Source organism: Pempheris klunzingeri, chromosome 19, assembly GCF_042242105.1.
Source record: "Pempheris klunzingeri isolate RE-2024b chromosome 19, fPemKlu1.hap1, whole genome shotgun sequence".
NCBI lineage: Eukaryota > Metazoa > Chordata > Actinopteri > Acropomatiformes > Pempheridae > Pempheris > Pempheris klunzingeri.
This window is the reverse complement of record NC_092030.1, coordinates 15,823,343-15,842,412: the sequence shown is the minus strand read 5'-3', so window position 1 is coordinate 15,842,412 and position 19,070 is coordinate 15,823,343. Positions and strand designations below refer to the sequence as shown.

The 19,070-nt window shown below is 40.0% G+C and overlaps 1 protein-coding gene across 1 annotated transcript in view; it reads right to left on the bottom strand.

Annotated features, from left to right (window-relative positions):
• Positions 1-4,518: 4,518 nt before the first annotated feature.
• csgalnact1a (chondroitin sulfate N-acetylgalactosaminyltransferase 1a) overlaps positions 4,519-19,070 on the bottom strand; it is a 29,697-nt gene continuing 15,145 nt past the window's right edge. Inside the window, exons 3-8 of the mRNA XM_070850926.1 lie at positions 18,785-19,001; positions 16,778-16,879; positions 8,941-9,119; positions 8,559-8,653; positions 8,226-8,307; positions 4,519-6,222 (exon numbers count right to left, since the gene is read on the bottom strand). Coding sequence (XP_070707027.1) covers positions 5,927-6,222; positions 8,226-8,307; positions 8,559-8,653; positions 8,941-9,119; positions 16,778-16,879; positions 18,785-19,001 — 971 coding nt within the window. The 3' untranslated portion in view covers positions 4,519-5,926. The remainder of the gene's footprint in view (positions 6,223-8,225; positions 8,308-8,558; positions 8,654-8,940; positions 9,120-16,777; positions 16,880-18,784; positions 19,002-19,070) is intronic.

Sequence of the window (19,070 nt, the reverse complement as noted above, 5' to 3'; positions counted from 1 at the left end):
CTACACCGTGAAAATTTCATGCAAATCAAATGATGATTGGCACAAAAGTCTTACTTCCTGTTGTCACTAGGTGGCGCAATGACTGTGGTCACTAATTGTCATGTCATGTAGGAGTCTTATTAATCATGACAAGTTTGGAACAGATTGGATAATGTAAACTGAAGATACAACAGTTTCCTGTTTTCACTACAGACCAACACGGTCACCAATTTAAACCAGTCATTCCTGGCAGGGGTATTAAAGACTGAACACTAGTTAGCAAGCAAAGTAATGAGCAAATAATGCAAATATAGTAATGGATATACAGTCTGAAGTCATTTGCATGTGGATATAATCTAACTGTGTCATTTCTTTTCAAACTGCCAGATCTCATGTGCTTGCTGCAAAAATGGCCAGATGAGGCTCACACACTTCACATTGTTGTTTTTATTCATCCTAAATGAACAGTGCTGACACATATCATTTAATGACTCATGAAAAGTAAAGATATATAAAGATATAATGAATGAAAAGACAAAACTGTGAAAAAGAGAAGTGGAGGAACATTGATAAATAGTTACTCCTACAGGACACAAGGGGGCGCTCTGTCCTCAAAAATGCAAAACACCTGAACCCAAACTTCTACCTGCTTTGGGAGGGGGGGGCTCACGGCAGCACCTGCTGCTCGTTGAGGACAGTGACTGCAGAGCGATACGTGCTTTCATGTCAGAGTCTCCAAAACACCAGAAAAGTCTCCAATAACACCAACTGATTTATTGATTACATATAAGGCACAGACAGGTTTGCCCCGCTTATATTCTCTGCTCTTGAATGACCTGCCTCAGGACGTCTGCTTCACTTTTCTATCTCTCTTTTATGTCCATCCATCCATCTATTATCTATATAGAAACAACAAATTAAAAACAGCAAGTTTTACATAAATGTTTGGGGGAGTAATCACAATCACATAAAAGAGAGAAGGGCAGCATGGTGGTGCAGTGGTTAGCACTGTTGCCTCACAGCAAGAAGGTCCCAGGTTTCTGTGTGGAGTTCTGCACGCTAGCGTGGGTTCTCTCTGGGCACTCCGGCTTCCTCCCACAATCCAAAATGCAAGCTGGGTTAATTGGTAACTCTAAATTGCCTGTAGGTGTGAGTGTTTGTCTGTCTCTGAATGTGGCCCTGTGATTGGCTGGCGACCACTTCAGGGTGACCCCGCCTCTCGCCTGAGGTCAGCTGGGATTGGCTCCAGCTCTCCTGCGAGCCTGACGGATAAGCGGTATAGATGATGGATGGATGGATGGACATGGAGTATAAAACCTCAGCCATGTGTTCACTGGACTTGGTGAATGTGAAATGCAGTTTTCACTACAGACCAACATCAACGTCTTGAGGCCTTCCTGACCAAATTTGAAGCGGATCTGGTCAACTGGCTAGTTTGAGACATCATAGCGTAAAACATAGCATTTCCTGTTGCCACCAGGTGGCGCTATGACTGTGAATGAATATTGACATGTAGACGTCGTCAGTGCGCGACTCTTATCAAACATGACAAGTTTGGTGCTGATTGGATCATGTAGAATCAAATTATTAACAACTTCCTGTTTTGTGGCGAGACACCGAAGTTTGACAGCTCGCCACACCGTTAAAGTTTTGTAGAGACTTTTAATAACTTTTCATCGTTAATGTCTTTTCTACCAGCTGACCAAGTTTGAAGTGGATCGCTTCAATCCCCTCGCACCGCTTGGTGCTCGGGCCCGAAATATTTAGCCAAACTATCAGATTATTCATTCGACCAATTTGTTAGATAATGTGATAGTGTTTATAGACTCTAATCCATCTGTATTTTAATGTAATTTATAACTTATGTGTATATAATTATATATGGTGGTTAAAGTTCCACTTACACACTTGAGGACAAAGTGGAATTGTTATTAGCTCACTGGCTCCATCTAGTGCTATGGAGGCTAAGACACACTTAGGCTATAAAACACTCCAATAATTCATGAAATTATGATGAATACCAATAAATAACAGCTACAAGCCTTCAGCCATTTTTTTGAAGATATTTGTTTATACTGCATACACTCAGTTGGCTAGATAGGCTACAAAACTAAAAATGCACTTTAATGCAACAATTCTGCAATAAATACTTCCTGGAGTTTGAATTTAACTTTGGGTTAATTCACTGGTGTCTTGTTTTATTGATCCTATTGATGTACTTTATTTCTGTTTAGTAGGCTAAAGTATGCTACATTCAACCCAGTCAGCAATCCATTGATTTTATGTTTCTGATAGTTTAACTCTACTAACATCTAAACGGACATGGAAATGAGAGCTTTGATGCAACTAATCATTAAATCTAGTGTCTAATCAGTAAATATGTGTGAAAGCATTTCTAACATAAGAAAAATGACAAATCCAAATAAAATAGTTCTGCTAAGAACTTTTTACCTCCCCTCTATTTCTAGGCCAGCTTTGTAGTTTAGGATCCATAGCCACTTAACAATGCATTTCCCCTTCATTTACTTCACATAAAATGCTACCGTTTCTAGATGGAGCTACTTACCAACCTGGCAGATTCTCCTGAGAGCCCATGCCTGCTTCATCCCGTTCTCCCAGCTCCACATTTCAGCAACAAAATGACTCCATAAATCCACAAGAATGAAGGAAGACTGTCTCTAAATCAATCCCCAGATACTCTGGTTAGGCCTCTCCATTTAGGCTATGATGTCTGGAGGCTGATAAGTATGCTGATCAACCATACGTATTCTTCAGTGACCCTGATTATTGAACTGGCTTTTCATCTAGAAGTGCTTAGATTGTGAACTTGGATGAATTTTTCTAAACTAAATCCCTGGAGGTTGAGGGGTCTGATGATATAATACACCAGCTCCACCAAACCAAACTGACTCCAATGTAAAGTTGGCGGCCCTGCAGGACAGTGAGCAGTCAGGCTGTCAGCACATGAACGCACACTACTGAGAGAAGGCTTGAGTGGGCAAAGTGGCTGAAAACAGCTGTGTGAATGAACCATTGGCATTCAACAGGATCATTTTTAGAGTCTGATGAAGACTACTACTACCTTAATAAGAACTATCAGTGTGTTCAGTGGAGCAGTGCAGCACTAACTCTGCCATAAACTGTATGACTTCTACTAACAGAGCAGTCCTGTTTCAAACCTTCAGCTGGCTTAGACTGGATGATTGAACACACCTGCAGCAGTGTCTAATTGGTGCCTCACTAGTAGGAGTAGTTGTTTGGTTTGTTTTTTACACGTGTCACAATGATTAGCTGTGTTTCTCAGTGGTAGAGGGGTTAGGGTGTTTAACACATGTCCTCTCACTGAGAACTGCAGGGTTGGTGGTTTGACTCCTGACTGTTCTGCAGTACAATGCTTCAAACTTAATTTTTAGGCAACTCATTCCTGCATTGTCAGCAATGGGTATTTCAGCTACATTCAGCTATATTCACGCTGCATTTTCTACAGGAAATTCATTTTTCTAGTTAAAATGTTTTGTTTCCACAATCTGACACGAACACAGAAGACTTTTGCTATTAAAACTATCATCATGACACAAAATAGCTATTGGGGAAAAAATGAATTTAGAAAAACTCCTGAAACTCCTCAATAAACTGGTATCATAAAAGTGAACACAAAGCAGAATAAATAACAATTACCATGATAACGGCCTGAACTTTGTTCTCAGTCCTTTTGTTCCTAAACCTGCCCCTGAGCACAAAATAAAGGCAAATGATAGATAAATAAATTATATTTATGTATTGTTGCATAACAGGCTAGCCAAAGAACAAAAGTAATCATTTAAATATTTTTTTAATAAGTCTTACATTCCACCTTATAACTGGAGAAGACTTTAAGTACAGCAAATGACCTGAACAAGCACATCATAATAAATACACACAATGCACAAATATGTTTTATTCAACTCTTTTACATGAAGTGACAAAAAAACAACTTGATACTTGAAATGTAAATAATTACATATAATACTACAAGGAATGTTTCAATGACAAACAATAAAACATGATTCAGAAAGTGCCTCTTTTCACATCTTTGGTCATCCACCTAAAATACAGCTTGTTTTGATTGCCTCAAAGGACCGAAGAAGAGTAGGAACAAGATTTATGGGAGAATATATTCAAAGAAATATTAAGTAACTGTTGAGACAGTAATATCTCTAAACCTGTATCAGCTCCAGTTTCTCTGACTGCTCAGTAACACCAATAACGTCACATTTTCTCTTCATTAATGCACTCTGTGTATATTTATGGCACACAAGAGTCAAATTGATTGATTGAGAGAAACAAAAATATTAAGATCAACAGTCTCATTCTGACTCCGGTTAAGTCATCGTCAATCTCAGGACAGTGAAAAGTATTACTGTCACTCAGTATTTTGTTCCTTTATCTATCCATTACATGTCCAGAAATAAAAAAAAAAATAGTCTACATCATTTTTTTATCATTTAAATTAAACATTTTAAAAATAAAATTATCTTTAGTTATACTTTGGCCATAAATACATACGTCTCATACCTAAAAGGCTTTTGAAAAAAACTTTTATGACAAATACCTATACTTTCCTGCAAACGCAGAACACAGTAACACATATTGGGTCAAAACTGAGTTACAACCTGTATCTGGCTTTACTGTACTTTACTGTAATGGACCTAAAAGCCAAAAACACATTATCTAAGAAAACATTTTGATGTTCAGATCTGCATTTTTAGTGAGATGGTTTTTTAATCAGCCTATGGAGACATAAAATTAAAGCTGGCTGTTTTACAGCCCGCTGTCCAACTTTCAAACTTTTTTTTTCTTAAAACTGCCTCTGTAGTTACTGGATTCTGCCTTTGTGAGCAGTATGGATATTATTATTCATAGCATGTTGTCCTTTGACTCAGTATCTCACTCCTCTATGGGGGTGAGTGGCGCACACATAATACTGTCCAGGCAACAACTGCACCAGATATCATCATCCTTACAAATGGTGGCATACAAACAAACAAACAAACATAAATAATGGAATGAAGGTTACTTATCAATAAGTTATAAAAAATATGTTTTACAAGGCCATTCAGACTTACAAGGAGTCCTTCATTGTGTATTCACCAACATGTTGTTCACTTTCAGTCCACTAGGTGGCTCTGTTTCCCTACATACAATAACCTCTAGGTCGGTTCACTGGCCACCCAAGAGACAGTGTAAAGGTTTGACTTACAGAAGGCACACAGTTCAGAGAGACTTCATAGACCAAACTATGGCTCTATGTTTTCTTTCTGAAAGGCCCTGCTGCAGTTACAGAGGAAGAATTATCAAACGGGCATTAAATAACAGATGGATGCTCCAGAGATCTGTTGATTAATGTCAAACAAAAGCCCACTCCAGTAGATAAATTCCTCAGGCAGTTCAATCAACTTTAACTCATCTTTATTTCATATTGACCTATCCAGAGCAACAAAGTGCTCCAAGTTAAAAGTCTTCACATTTTTCATTAAAGGAATAGTTTGACATTTTGGAAAATATGCCTAATCGCTTTTCTGCCAAGAGTTACATGAAAATATTGCTACCAGTCTCATGTCTGCATGTTAAATGTGGCGCTGAAGCCAGGATACAGTTTGCTTAGCTTAGCATAAAGACTGGAGGAATAGGGAAACATCTAGCCTGGTTTTGTCCAGAGGCGCTGCTTTTCAGTCCTTATGCTAAGCTAAGATAATCACCTGCTGGCTGGAGCTCCATATGCAGCTTACAGACCGGTGGTATTGGTCCTCTCTTCTAACTCTTGGCAAGAAAGTGAATAAGCATATTTTCCAAACTGTCTAACTATTCTTTTAAAATCTGATGTAGTTCAGATCAGCTGAATTCATGTCCGCTCTTTCAACTGATTGCAGTCACTTGCAGTGATTATAATTCAACCAGCTTTAAGTCTTCATGTCTTCTTGGGGTTTGAGTTTTGCTGTTGCTTCTGTTTGCGGAGGTGAGCTTCGATCTCGTGCCTGAAGAACAGCATCCCCAGCTGGCCGTGCGAGGCCTCGTTCATGGCCTTGGACTGCATGCACATGCGGTACTGGTCTGGAGGGAGCTCGTCAGCGCAATGCTTCTCATGCCACAGGTGGAACAAGCCTCGTGACGGTGCTCGGACCACTAGGAGGTTGCTGTGGAGGTACTTTCTGTACAGGTGGACATCTTCGCCCCCCCAGCCTTTGATGTCGATGTCAAAACCTCCTGGAGATGAGAGAGCAGAGGGAGAATGGAGTGAAAATAAAGTTTATTACACCATCATAGGATGTGCTGTGTTTTAAAGTAGTTTCAGTGGTGCATTCACTGCCCCTGAAAGGAATGCTGGTCCTGGATCCTGATTAGAGTCTACAGTATGTGATCATAATCAGTTTTCTCTCCACACTGCCTAATTTGTTGGTTCATGAGGGGCTGATGCTGTGTACTATTAAACAGTTCTTGACCAGGCACGTTTTAACCTGAATCTTTAGACGTCTCAACTACTCATATCTGCTTTGTGTCTCTTTACGTTTTCATTCTGATTATACTGTCAATCTCTGTCTCCCGTTTTAAACTCGTGCTCCAGGGCTAAACAGAGATGAGACAGGAATTTGAACCCAACAGATGAATTGTTCATTTGTTAGTGTGTGTATATTTGTGGCCTAAATACCATATTTCACTGAAATGTCTGCAGAACATAAAGCTGCATAACTTAACTATGCTTTAAAGGAACAGTTCAACTTGTCGGAGAGACACACGTCTTCCCTTTCTTGTCAAGAGTTAGATGAGAAGATTGATATGTCTGTGTGGTAAATATGAAGATACAGCCAGGAGCTAGTTAGCTTAACTTACAAGCATACAGACTAACTGGAGGAAAAAGCCAGCCTGGCTCTGTACAAGGGGAAAAACAAATCCACCAACCTCTAAAACTCAGTGATTAAAAAAATTATAATTTACCATTTTCATATGGATTTAACAAACGGCAAGCACGGTAAGTGAAATCAGAAGAGATAATGTAGAAGCATTTTCTGATCAGAAAGATAAACATAACACCATCGTTTGTCAGAGCCTTCCAAAATCGTTATAAATCAACATTTCAGAAATAAAACTGTTTTCTCATCTGGCGCTGTTGTGGTTGAGGTTTGGTTTGATATAGGTACAAAAACATCTCGTTGGATGGAGGGAAAGATCATGGTTTAAGTTAAACTGATCACTTCATTGATTAGAGGATCTTTGTTACCATGGCTACAATAATGACCGCTTGGTAAATGAAGAGTGGCATCCTGTGATGAGTGTTAGTGAGCTTTAGAAGTAATGGTAGGTGAATTAATCTAATATTTGGACAGAACCAGGCTAGCTGTTAGCTGCTTTCAATCTTTATGCTAAGCTTAGCTTAAAACTAAGCTGGCTATGACTACATATTCACTGCACAGACATGAGAGTGGTATTGTACCTCCCATTTCTCTCTGTCTTTATTTATCTATATGGATCCCTGTTAGCTGTAACCAGAGCAAGAGCTACTCTTTCTAGGGTCCATAGAAAAAAAACAATTTCAGGTGATTATGTAAATCAGAAATAAGTGAAAGTAATATTACAAACATATGCATAATACATACTTGTATGTAATGACTTTTGACAACAAAGTTTTTTTTTAAGTCTAGCTATTCCTATAAAACTAATTTCTGGCCTTCCTGGAGCCTTGTAAACATTTCGGCACAGTTAAGTGAGACCATTTGCATGCTTGTGTTTGTGTCTGGGTCCCAAAAAGAAACCAATTTGAATTTCAATATAGCCTCTAATTGATTTCACTTTAAAGGGAAACTAAATTGATGTAAATCTGCCTTGAGAGACAATATTCCTCACCTAATATACAGATTGAGAGGACACGGGGCTATGAGATATGCTAATATATGCCACTGCTGCTGCTCAGAGATGTTTCATGCAGGGTAATATGATAAAATCTCCTCCCAGTTAAGAGAAGTAATGTAATATCAGACCATTTGCGTTCCGATGTTTTTCATATCCATTAAGCTATGGCACCATTAACAGCAGAGCGTGTATTTGGTAGCCATCCAGGAAGCCCATTTTTACCCAGCGTTATGTAACGCCTCTGCACAAATAATCAACCCCCAAGAGCAACTGTTTATGAATTCCTGCATCGGTAATATGTTGTGATGGGTGTAACTGCAGTGCATGTTGTGCTGTTGGTGTTGTTGCTCCGTAATATTTACCTATGTTGATGAAGTCGGATCGGTATTGGCAGGTCATGCCGAAACCAAAATCCCTCCAGAACCCCGTGTCTTTCTTGATCACCTACAGAGGAAAGAACCGCAAGTCTTAAAGAGCTTATGAACAGAAATATATCAGCTCCACACACACAGGAGGCGGCTCAACAGTATCCTGCTTCTGTGGATCTGTACATCTAGCAGCTGGAGAGGGGAAATATTTGTAAATCCCCTCAAAGTAGCACAGCACTGAGCATTACACTTTATTTCCCCCACTACTGATTTGCAGAGCGTTCGAAAAAGAAGAGGGAGAGGATAGATTTGATTGGTGTGAGTTACCAGCTGTTGCTCCACAGGTGGGATGTGTTCAGGACTTCCATAGATCAGAGTGGGATTGTACTGGCTGAATAAAACCGGGTAGAACACCTTTTTGCCTGAGAGGGAGTGAGACAGCAGTGTCAGACAACTAGGCAGTTATATGATGGGAATGAGTGTGTTTGTACAGCAAACGTTCACTTACCTATCACTTATTACATTACATTACATTTTACATATCTGCAAACGCATATTGACTATTATAATTCAAGGTATCTTCAGATACATGCACTGAAATGCAATTATAAATCTTTAGCTAGTCATACAATGCATTGCGGATATTTGTAATCAATCTTGTATATGTTAAAAGCGTGTGTCACAGTGTGTGTGTGTGTGTGTGTCGCACCTGGCTGTGTGTTGAGTCGGCAGGTGTTGAGGAAGTCGGCAGTGAAGTAGATGTCCACGTCGCAGAAGAAAAGCAGCACGTTGCCTCCCTTCCAGGCCCGGGCCCCGACGTCCAGACCCCGTCCCCGGGAAAACTCCTCGTCCAGCTGCAGCAAGGTGAAGTTCTTAAAATTCACCTCCCTGCAGACGCACAGAGAGAAAGGTGGTGGTTAGACAGAAAACCAGAGGTCAATTTACTTATAGAACGCCCAAAGAATGAAAAATTACATTCCAAATGTTTTATTCTATTTTAATTGATTATTTTTGTTGCACTGTATTTCCTTTTTTTATTGTTTCATTGTGTGTGTTTTAAAGCATCTCAGCCTTATGTCAAGAGCTCTGAATTGCCACCATGTTTGAAAGATGTCGTACAATAAACCTAAATGCTTTGTCATCATGTTTTTCATCAAACATCAATAGCCAAAAGCTTAATTGAATGAATCAGTTATTTAAAGAGTGCGTGTGGGTGTGAGAGGGAGGGAGAGAGATTAATGTTTAATTATAATAAATTCACCAAAAACTGGAAATAATTAACAGAAAGATGCAGACGAACGCAGAATGATGAAGGCCTAGAGGAGGGGCCCTGCACTAACATCCAGTTCAATATTGTTATTATTTCAGTTGATACGGTGCTCAAATGGTGTTTATTCCTCAATTAATTTGTGTTTAATTAAATTACTGCAAACTAACACAGCACATGGGGCTGGATAGTTTTTCAGAATAGGAGTTTTCAGAACAGGAGCGCTGGCTGGTTTGTAGGAAATGAAGAAGCCATATGTATTGTATCTGATGGATACTAAAGTGAGAGGAACCTGAGGGTCGATAGGGACCACAAGGCAATTTTTTGTCCCCAGAGCTTCTCTTGTGGGTTAATCTGGCCCTGGTAATCTTCTGTTTTATGCCTTTAGCATTTTCCACATGAAGATTACAACATTATGACCTCACAAATCTTTTTCTAAAAGTTCACATCAGCACAATCTTTTACGGACTGACTTCATTCCCAGACTCCCACTCTTTTCTCTCATGATGCGAACCAGCTTTAACTGGAATTGAAAATTAATTGGATGAGACAAACAAAGCTTCCTCCTTCACTGGCCTGAAGTATTTCCAAGGATGTGGTGAGAATAAAGAGAAACAGCTGGATACAGATGTACACAGCTGTGTGTGTGTTTTTTTTTATACCAATTCACACTGTTAGTGACAAATCCTTTACTCATGAATGCACATGCACACACACAGACACACTTGCATTAATAGCAGATACTGAGGAAAGACTGGTTTGTGCATTTTTGTTCGAGGCAGAACAAAAAGGATCTGACCTCCTTCTTCCATGTCATGTTGGGTGACATAGCTTATGGGAGACCGTAGAGAGAGAGAGAGAGCAGGTAGACAGAGGCAGACTAACACAGCACTGCTAGAGGAAACCAGGATGTCCAGAGGAAACACGGTCAGCTTGTTTTTGTCAGAGGCTACTTGAATCATGCTTCCCACATTTTCATCCAACTGCTATGCTGCATTTAAGCATATTCATTCATGTGAATTACTGCGTAAAAGCCTTTTGTCTCACTCAAATCCTTCCAGCCTCTCCCATAAATGAGACATAATAAAACCTCTTAACCCTGGTCAGAGCAAAATGCACATAACGCCACTTCTGAGCAACTTATGTGTCCGTCTGAATAACAACCTCAGTGGGCCAGCATTTTTGAGAAATATGTCAAATTTCAGGACAACACATGATGTCCTTACCTGTACCATATGTGATATATTTCATAGTCTACTGAGTGTCCCAGCAGAGGGTGAGCCACTCGTTGGCACTAAACTGTCCACAGACGGCAGAGACAGAGCACAATAGCTCTGCCTGTCTCAAACAATATTAATGCAATAGCAGCTACATTCACGTCGATTCAGTCTCCACTTTAATGGAGCGGGATGCTAATTTGTCAAAAAGAAAGAGAAAAACTGTAAACTCCGAAGAGGAGTGTGTCACTGAAGAATGAATATGTTGCTTATTTCCTGCTAATTAACAAAAGAGAATGTGACAAAATTGAGATTTATTGTTGTTTTGTCTGAGCAGAAACATCATATCCTTTGTTTTAGACCTTTGTTTTAAAAGGAACAATCTGACATTGTCTTAGCCATAGCATTAACACTAGAAACAGGGCAAAACAGCTAACGTGGCTCTGTCAAAAAAACAAACAAAAAATAAAAAATCCACCCAGCAGCACCACTAAAGTCGTTTTTACATTTGGTTTTTGTACGGATTAAACAAGCACTGGCTAAAAAGCTGCTTATCGGTGCCTCTAAAGCTCTCAAGTTAACACGTTACATCTGATTTTGCACAGAGCCAGAACAGCACTTTCCCCGTAGTCTTTATGCTAAGCTGAGCTACATTCCATATTTATCTACAGACGTGAGGGTGGTAGCGATGTAGAGAGAAACTACAGGTCCCAAAATGTCACACTGTTCCTTTAAAACTGGAGCCATTTTTACATTTCAGTACAGTCAGAGTAGAGGGGGGGCTGTCTTGAGAGCCAATATTCCTCAACTAATATAAAGATGGAGAGGATATGGGGCTATGAGATAGGGGCTAATATGCTGACTTGGGTCTGTCCAAAGGTATTTAATTATCCTACATTTTGGTTTTTGAATTAAAGAAATATACTGAATAATGCATAACACATCAATTTTTTCCCCCATCTGTGTCCAGTCTTTATGAATCTCCTGCAATGATTTAGAAATTCAGCTGTGCATACAGTATTTATGCTTTAAGAAACAATCTAATTCATTAGTATTGGTGTGGTGGTGATATTTTCTGGATTGCCAGAAATGTGATAGTCTCTGTTTCCAGACAGCCAAGCTGATGTATTATTCATCCTGGTAAGTGTGTGCTTGTGTGCTGACCTGAGCGAATTAGCTGTTTAAATAATTCTACACATTTGTGTATATTCAAAACAGTATGAACACAGGCGCTACTATTGTGTATCAAGGGGAAAAGTCCTCTTACATCCCACAATATCCTTGCTTTCCAAATTACTTTTTAAATTCTGCTTTTTCTTCCTTTCTCTTCCTTTCAGACAGCACCCTTAATATGGCCTAAAATAGTCCATTTGTTTACTGTGGGCGTTATAGCTGGTACCTAGTATGGGCTAAATTGTTGAAATTGTGTCAGAGTGTGAAGCCTGTAAAGAGCTGTCATGTTGTGTCTCAGCAGCAGGCCTGATCCTGTTAGTTCTGCTCAGGACAGGGAGGGAAGACCAGATTTGCTTGCTGTCTTTCTTCTTGCCTCTTTGTAGCCATTTGTATGTATTTGCGTATGTGTGGTTATAGCTTGAGGACTGACTGCAGACGTGGTGCTTACTTAATGTGAGAAGACTTAACTGTAAGCCCCTGTATTTGGCCACATGCAGGCTTCTTTTCAGTCTGAACACGTTTCTGAGATAACAGTGAAGCATTCTTGCTTTTTAGCCATGTTAGTGGTGTGGCTCTGGGGCTGGCAATGCTGGTCAGTCAGTCGGCCAGCCTCTTTGGTCCAGACAGAAATATTTCAACAACTGCGAGATGGATAGCCATGACATTTTGTACAAACCTTCACGGTCCCTACAGGATTTTCCTCTAGCAACACCAACTGTTCAACATTCTCACCGCTGCAACTTGTCGTGTGATCATGGCAGCCGTAGAAACCACAGCGAGGCAAAACGATACAGGAGCTGATTTTACAACTTTCTAACTTCCCTGAATTGTAACCATCTTCATCAGTAGAAAAAAAAGTCATTAGTCATCAACAACAATCTTCTCCTCTGCAGACATTTATCCACTGCAGGTAAATGGTTTAGGCCCTGAATACATTTCTGATATGCTTAAAAAAATATAAACTGAGCAGAGCTCTTAGATCCATGGACTCAGGTCAGGTCCAATCTAAACATAGTGATGCAGCATTTATCTGTTATGCTGCATGCAACTGAAACAAACTGCCAGAAGAGCTTAGATGTGCCCCAAATGTTGCAACAAATATTTCTGTTTCCATGTGCCTATGACTGAGCTCTATTCTTACTGCACTGTAATGCTTGAGGTGGAACCTATTCTCCTGCAGAAAGACTGCTTTCACTCTACCATATGTGTCTTGTACTACCACTATGTTTTTCCTTTTTTATACCTCCACCATATTTTTATACATGGATGTTCCATTTTGGTAGCATGCATGTAAAGCATGCTGAATCATCCCTGTGTATGAAATGTGACATATAAATAAAGTTCCTACTGCTATTGGCACAACATTACAAATTTGGGATCCCACGAAGTAAGTCGCTCTTGCCCCATAGAAAATGAGTGGAGCGACTTTGCGTTGCGTCGTGCAGGATGAAGGAGGTCTTAACTTAAGTACATTTCATCCAAAGAAGCCTTACTGTTTCCACTTCCTAAATGTATTCTCATGCAGCAATTTTTATGCCTGAAATCAATTTGAAACAACTCACTTTTACTCTATGTCTGTCATCAGTCTGCTGTTTACAAAGCAGACAGGTTGGCTTAGGACTATAAGTGCACGAGAAAAAAAGAAGTTTGGGCTGCACAGTGAGCTGAGGAATCAGGAGTCTGTGCGTGTTATGGAGAGGTAAGTGCAAACTATAAAAAATGTATACTTGTTGTGATCACTCTCAGGCTCAGCCCTCAGGCAAGACAGCTACATGAGTTATCAGCAGTGAGTATTTACAAAATGGGCACGTGTGGTTGGCGATATGTGAAAATGCAAGCTCTCTTTAAACTGACTATTAGACAGCTTTTTAAACTCTTCAGTGATTTGTTTATCATTTCATCCACTCCTAATCTTCTCTCAGTCACCCTCTGGCTGACATCGAAATGCCACAATAACATGAAATGCCTGTTGGAGAAGTTGAGCGAAAGGTTGTAACTGAGTGACAGAATGATCTCATCCTTCTTTCTTTGTCTGTCCAGATTTCTGATCTCTTTCATCTTAACGTACCACCTCCTTTGATATCCTTGCTGATGCTCTTTCTCCATGCACGGAAAAATCTGTCTTTTTTCTCACTTCGCTCTGGTCTTCCATCTTATCTTGGCACACCTCCCCTGACTTCCTTTCTGTCTTTTTTTCTCTCTCTCCTCTGTGTCTGAAGCACAGTACTTATTCATATGTATCGACTGGTATCTCTTCAAAAGAGATCACTCTTCTCACTCCTTTACACACAGTCTCCCTCCCTCTCCTTCTCTTGTATCTTGTCCTCTTAATCTCACGTTGTTCTGAATCATTATTCTTGAGCTTGTAAGGCTCAGAAACATACATGCCCCCCGATGGTTTGAGCTTGAGTTCAGGCTTTGAAGTATGGACGTGTAAGCGCAATACTTGAAAGTTCAGCAGCTGATCTAATCTATTTTAAACATATCCCTGGTGTCTAACAGAATGCTTGAGGAGTGAGGCTCGGATTTTTTTCCCTTTGCTTTCCGTCTCCTATATTCTGCTTGTTTTGGCTTTTGTTACAGTAGACCTGGTTTGGCCTTTGATATATACACCCAATAATTAATGCCTGCAATAAAAACCCAAACATTTTTTCCCCTCATTTAACCCCTGAAGGAGGTGTGAAAGCTGATGGAGATCTGGACCAATTTAGATCTTGTTAGACTCACATGAAATTTATCTCAAGTGACTGTTGGTTGTCATATAGGTATAAATGCTTTTTTGGAAGAACTTGAGCAGGGACACTTTGCTGCTAAAAAAAAAAACAGGGAGTGTGACTGCATGTGATTCTAAAAAAAAAACAGGACAAATAGCTAGAGGTTGTTTGGAAGGAGACGCAAATGAAACCAGTTTCTTGAGGTAAATTCAATTTGTAGAAAGGGCAATGTAGAATCAGATCAACTACTAATGATGCTGGGAACAGATACTGACTTGTTTGTGAATGAAGGAGTGTGTACGTTGCACTTGAACTGTATGTTTGTGTGAAACCCAGTTTGACGCTCAGTGTTTAGGGTTAGAGATGGAAGTTGGATTATTTTAGTTTGAGATCTGAATAAAAAAATCAATTGTTAGTATTTGCTTTCATATGTGCATTATCGCTGAGTCAATTAGTGTGATAGATTAGTTGGTCGATAAAAGACAATTGTGATGATTGACTAATCCAAAGTCATTCAAGACAAGTACAATTATCCAAAATTGGCTCAATACAACTTCACAAATGCAGTAATTGTTTTGAGACTGGTTTTAGATTATTCCTCTTGCACAAACATGAAGAATACATCTGATGAGATTACCTTCATCCTCAGCCACACTTTGTGTGTGCCAACAGTGATTTGTACAAACACGCTGAAACTAAGATGTGAAAAACTGTTAAACATCAGCATGTTATAATTACCAAATGTGGCCATGTTAGCTAACGTTAACATTAGTGTAAAGCACTACTGTGCCTAAGGGCCAGGTTATAAAGAACTAGTTTGTGCGCCGTCTTGTCCGACCATGCCTGAAGGCAAAAGTGTTTATTGCCAGCGGTCATAGAGAGGGGCGAGAGGCGATATCCTTTATAAATGGAGATACTGGCACACATTGTCAGACTGTCTCTAATGGAAGCTATTCACAGTGGTGCACTGGTTTGAATATATGAAAAGTGACAGAAATAATTTTGTAAAGAATGGGAAAAAATGCATGCACGCACCCTCCTCTGTGAGCCTATATGCAGTTCGTGATTGTATGTGTGTGTGTACTGTATGTGTGTGTCTGTCCGGGTCCAAGATAATGGCACCACAGGTAGTTATCTACCAATGATGATTCCCATTCATTTCAAGCGCATTCTCAAAGCCAGATAAAAGAAAAGAGGAGTACAGAGTTGATTACAGGCAGTGATTCACACCCAGATAAGCAGCTATGTAACTGATGAATGCATTGTTAGGATGTGAGAAGAATACGAAAAGCCTGATAGAGTTCAAAGCAGAACTGCTGCTCAGGGAGAAAAATTACAGGAGAGCGTACTTTATCCAGCACTCTTCTTTCACTGATTGCAACTTCGCTTTTGCTCCAACTGCTTTGCATTCGGTGGTCCTTTTACTCCACAAACATTCATGATCACTTCTATAAGAATTCCTCCACACTAAATCGATTATTTTGCAGATTTTTTGGTAAGTTTCTGTGTTCTCCTTTCACCTACTTTACACTTCATGTGACACTTTAATTCAAGTGTGTTTAACGCAGCCTTTTTTTTATCTTCACAGTTCCCCCTCAGCGACAGCAGCAGGCAGAGACACGCAGGGACAAAGAGACGCCGTGTGATACTAGTAATAGTCCAACTGATTCAAGGCCACACAAAACCCTTTGGGGCTGGGAATCGACAAGCATCACCATAGCAACCTCCTCAGGGAATCTGAGGCTCAATCCTCAGCGGATCTGTCTTCTGATCGGCCAACAGCAATCGTCTCCAGAGGTGTGGGTGTCGAGAACCACGTGAGAGGTTTAAGCGTGAGTCAGGGATGATCACAGGCCTCTTGTAATTTATCTGTGTTGGCTGGTAGCTCTCTGCTCCTCGGCGTGGGTGGCACACTGCTCCATTATTCATCAGACAGATGACTGGCTGTAGCAGGACGCCGAGCCAGGAGGTGTGTGTTATGTGTGTGTTGTTAGAGACAGATTAGAAAACATGAAGAAAAGAGGCTTCTGGTGAACGTGGTGAAAAACAATTTTTTTTTTTTACAGCGTCTGCTTCTCAAAGTGGGAGCGTGAGAGTTCATTTCATTACATAAATTGCATTCCACGTTCCGGCCTCTAATTCTAAAATCTGATGCTGGATATGGCTCCAACCCACCTGGATGTGTTCTCCAGAGTGCTGCGGACCTCGTTCATCTGCTCTTTCCCAAAATACACCACCGTTAGATGGACCCGGCCGTCCTGACGCACACACACTTCCCTGTACACACACAAAGACACACAGAGGAAGGGGTGTTATGGATGAAAGTGCGCTCAAACTGAGCAGGGAGCATTCAAGAGATCAAATGAGGGTTTTTTTTTAAAAAAAAGGCCTTTGCTGGTTTCAGCCTCTCAAATGTGGTGATTTACTGCTTTTAACTTTGAATTTAATATCTTTGGGTTTTTGGGTTGAAATTAAGACAAAACTAGCATTAACTAGACATAACATTTGGAGGAGAATGTAATGTTCTTTTTCACCATTCCACCACATTTACAGACTAAAGGATTAATGAATTAATCAAAAATGCCCTACAGTTTAATTGATAATGAAAATAACCCTCATTTCCAGTGAAAATCCTGGCTCTGCTTATTCTGTCACTGTGTTACAGCGCAGGTAGAGACTGCCAGTAAAAGAGAGACCAGGTGACAGACGCTTGCAGGCACTTTGATGAAGACATGTCAAATATATCACACACGCTGAAGATAATCCTCTCCCACAGCACACACACTCAGAATGTTCCCTAGAAGTATATGGGGAAAAATGTCTCATAAAACACAATGAGATGACCACAAAATGCTTAAAAATGACTATATACGTGCAGAGGATACTGAGTAGCCATGAATTATACAATTTTTACTTTCATTATCGAGGGTGTTGTGTTAATGGCTCTCTCTAAATGCTGGTATTCTTAGAAGTAAATTGACTTTTTGCTGGGATCTTCTTAATTTTTTTCACTGAGACCACAGAGCAGAAATAAAACAGTTATAATTATTTCATCATGTAGTAAGAGCAATATTTTCTTTTTAAACTCCAGAGTGCTTCTCTGCAGATGTTAGCAGTTTATTTGTGTGAATTCACACTTTATCTCTATATTCTGCACTTGGGAAACATACCACTGTGCATCATAAATGTTGTTATTTTTCAGTCTAAATGTGAATAAAGAATATTTGATAAACATGCACTTACTCACCGTAATCTTCCCCTAAACACACACAGACACACACATTTTCTTCTGGTACACCTTTAATATGGATGAGGGTAAAAGTGTTTGTTCAGCGACTCGCAGAGTCTTTCAAGTAAGTACACTTCTCGCCGTGCTGTATATCAACTACTGCTGGTCTGCCCAGGGGGGCATTTTAATGGGCTTCAACACTGCTACTAAGCAGGATTTACCATGTAAAAAGAGCTGTGATAAGCAGCAGTGGCAGCACAATAAATCATAGACATTAAGGAGGATGTTTCCTCAACTGATGGTGACGGACTGTGGAGCTGAAACAAGCACCTTTTGCTGTAAGCTGATGAGATTTGACTGCTAGTCAGCCTTTCATAGTTTGTCTTTTTCTTCTTCACGGCTTTGTCACATAACCATATAAGCCTGGATCTGTTTGTCGTATAATATGCTGCATTTGATGCTTATTAGCTATATGCATCAAAATTATGTATGAAATTGTATTTCCTGTGGTAATGTAATGACTGAGCTGTGAGGCCATCTTTATTCATATTCTTGTCTGGATCATTTAAATGTCTCTCACATTTGTTTACATTCTGATTATGCCTATCAGCCACCAAAATAAATTAACTGATAACACGTCATGTGCAGTTTCAAAACATTAATTAGACATTCCTTCAAAAAAGGAAAAATAGTCTCTTTCCTTTAATCTCCCACTCCTTGTCCTTGTCTGGCTGTACCCCAATTAAAATGTAAAACTGGAACTGAAACTGGGTTTGAATAACAGGGTATCACATTTTCCTGAATTAGTTATGTGTGACACAAAGAACCGTCTTGAATAATTTACTGTGCCGCTTCTGTTTTTGTCACATTGTTTGTGTGATTTTGCAATTAACAGCTGGAAACCAAATAAACAAATCAGAAATCTGAGAAACGTTTTAATCACTGAGTCTCACCTGAAGTTGTGCATGAACTGTTTAAACTTGTCGGTGCGTCGGGACAGCGGGACAATGATGTTGATCGGGACGTTGGCTGTGTCCACCCTCTCATTTTTCACCTTCATCAGCGGCCCAAAGGGACGGAAGAGGACCAGACGCCTGAACTCATTACTCGACTCCCCTCTGAAGGTCAGCTCGTACAGCGTCCCTTTGTCCCGCTCTGTACGGGTGATACCTGATGAGTGAGACAGAGATGTGAACTCCCAACCAAACTTAGATACGGTGATTTTTATGTTGTTTTCTG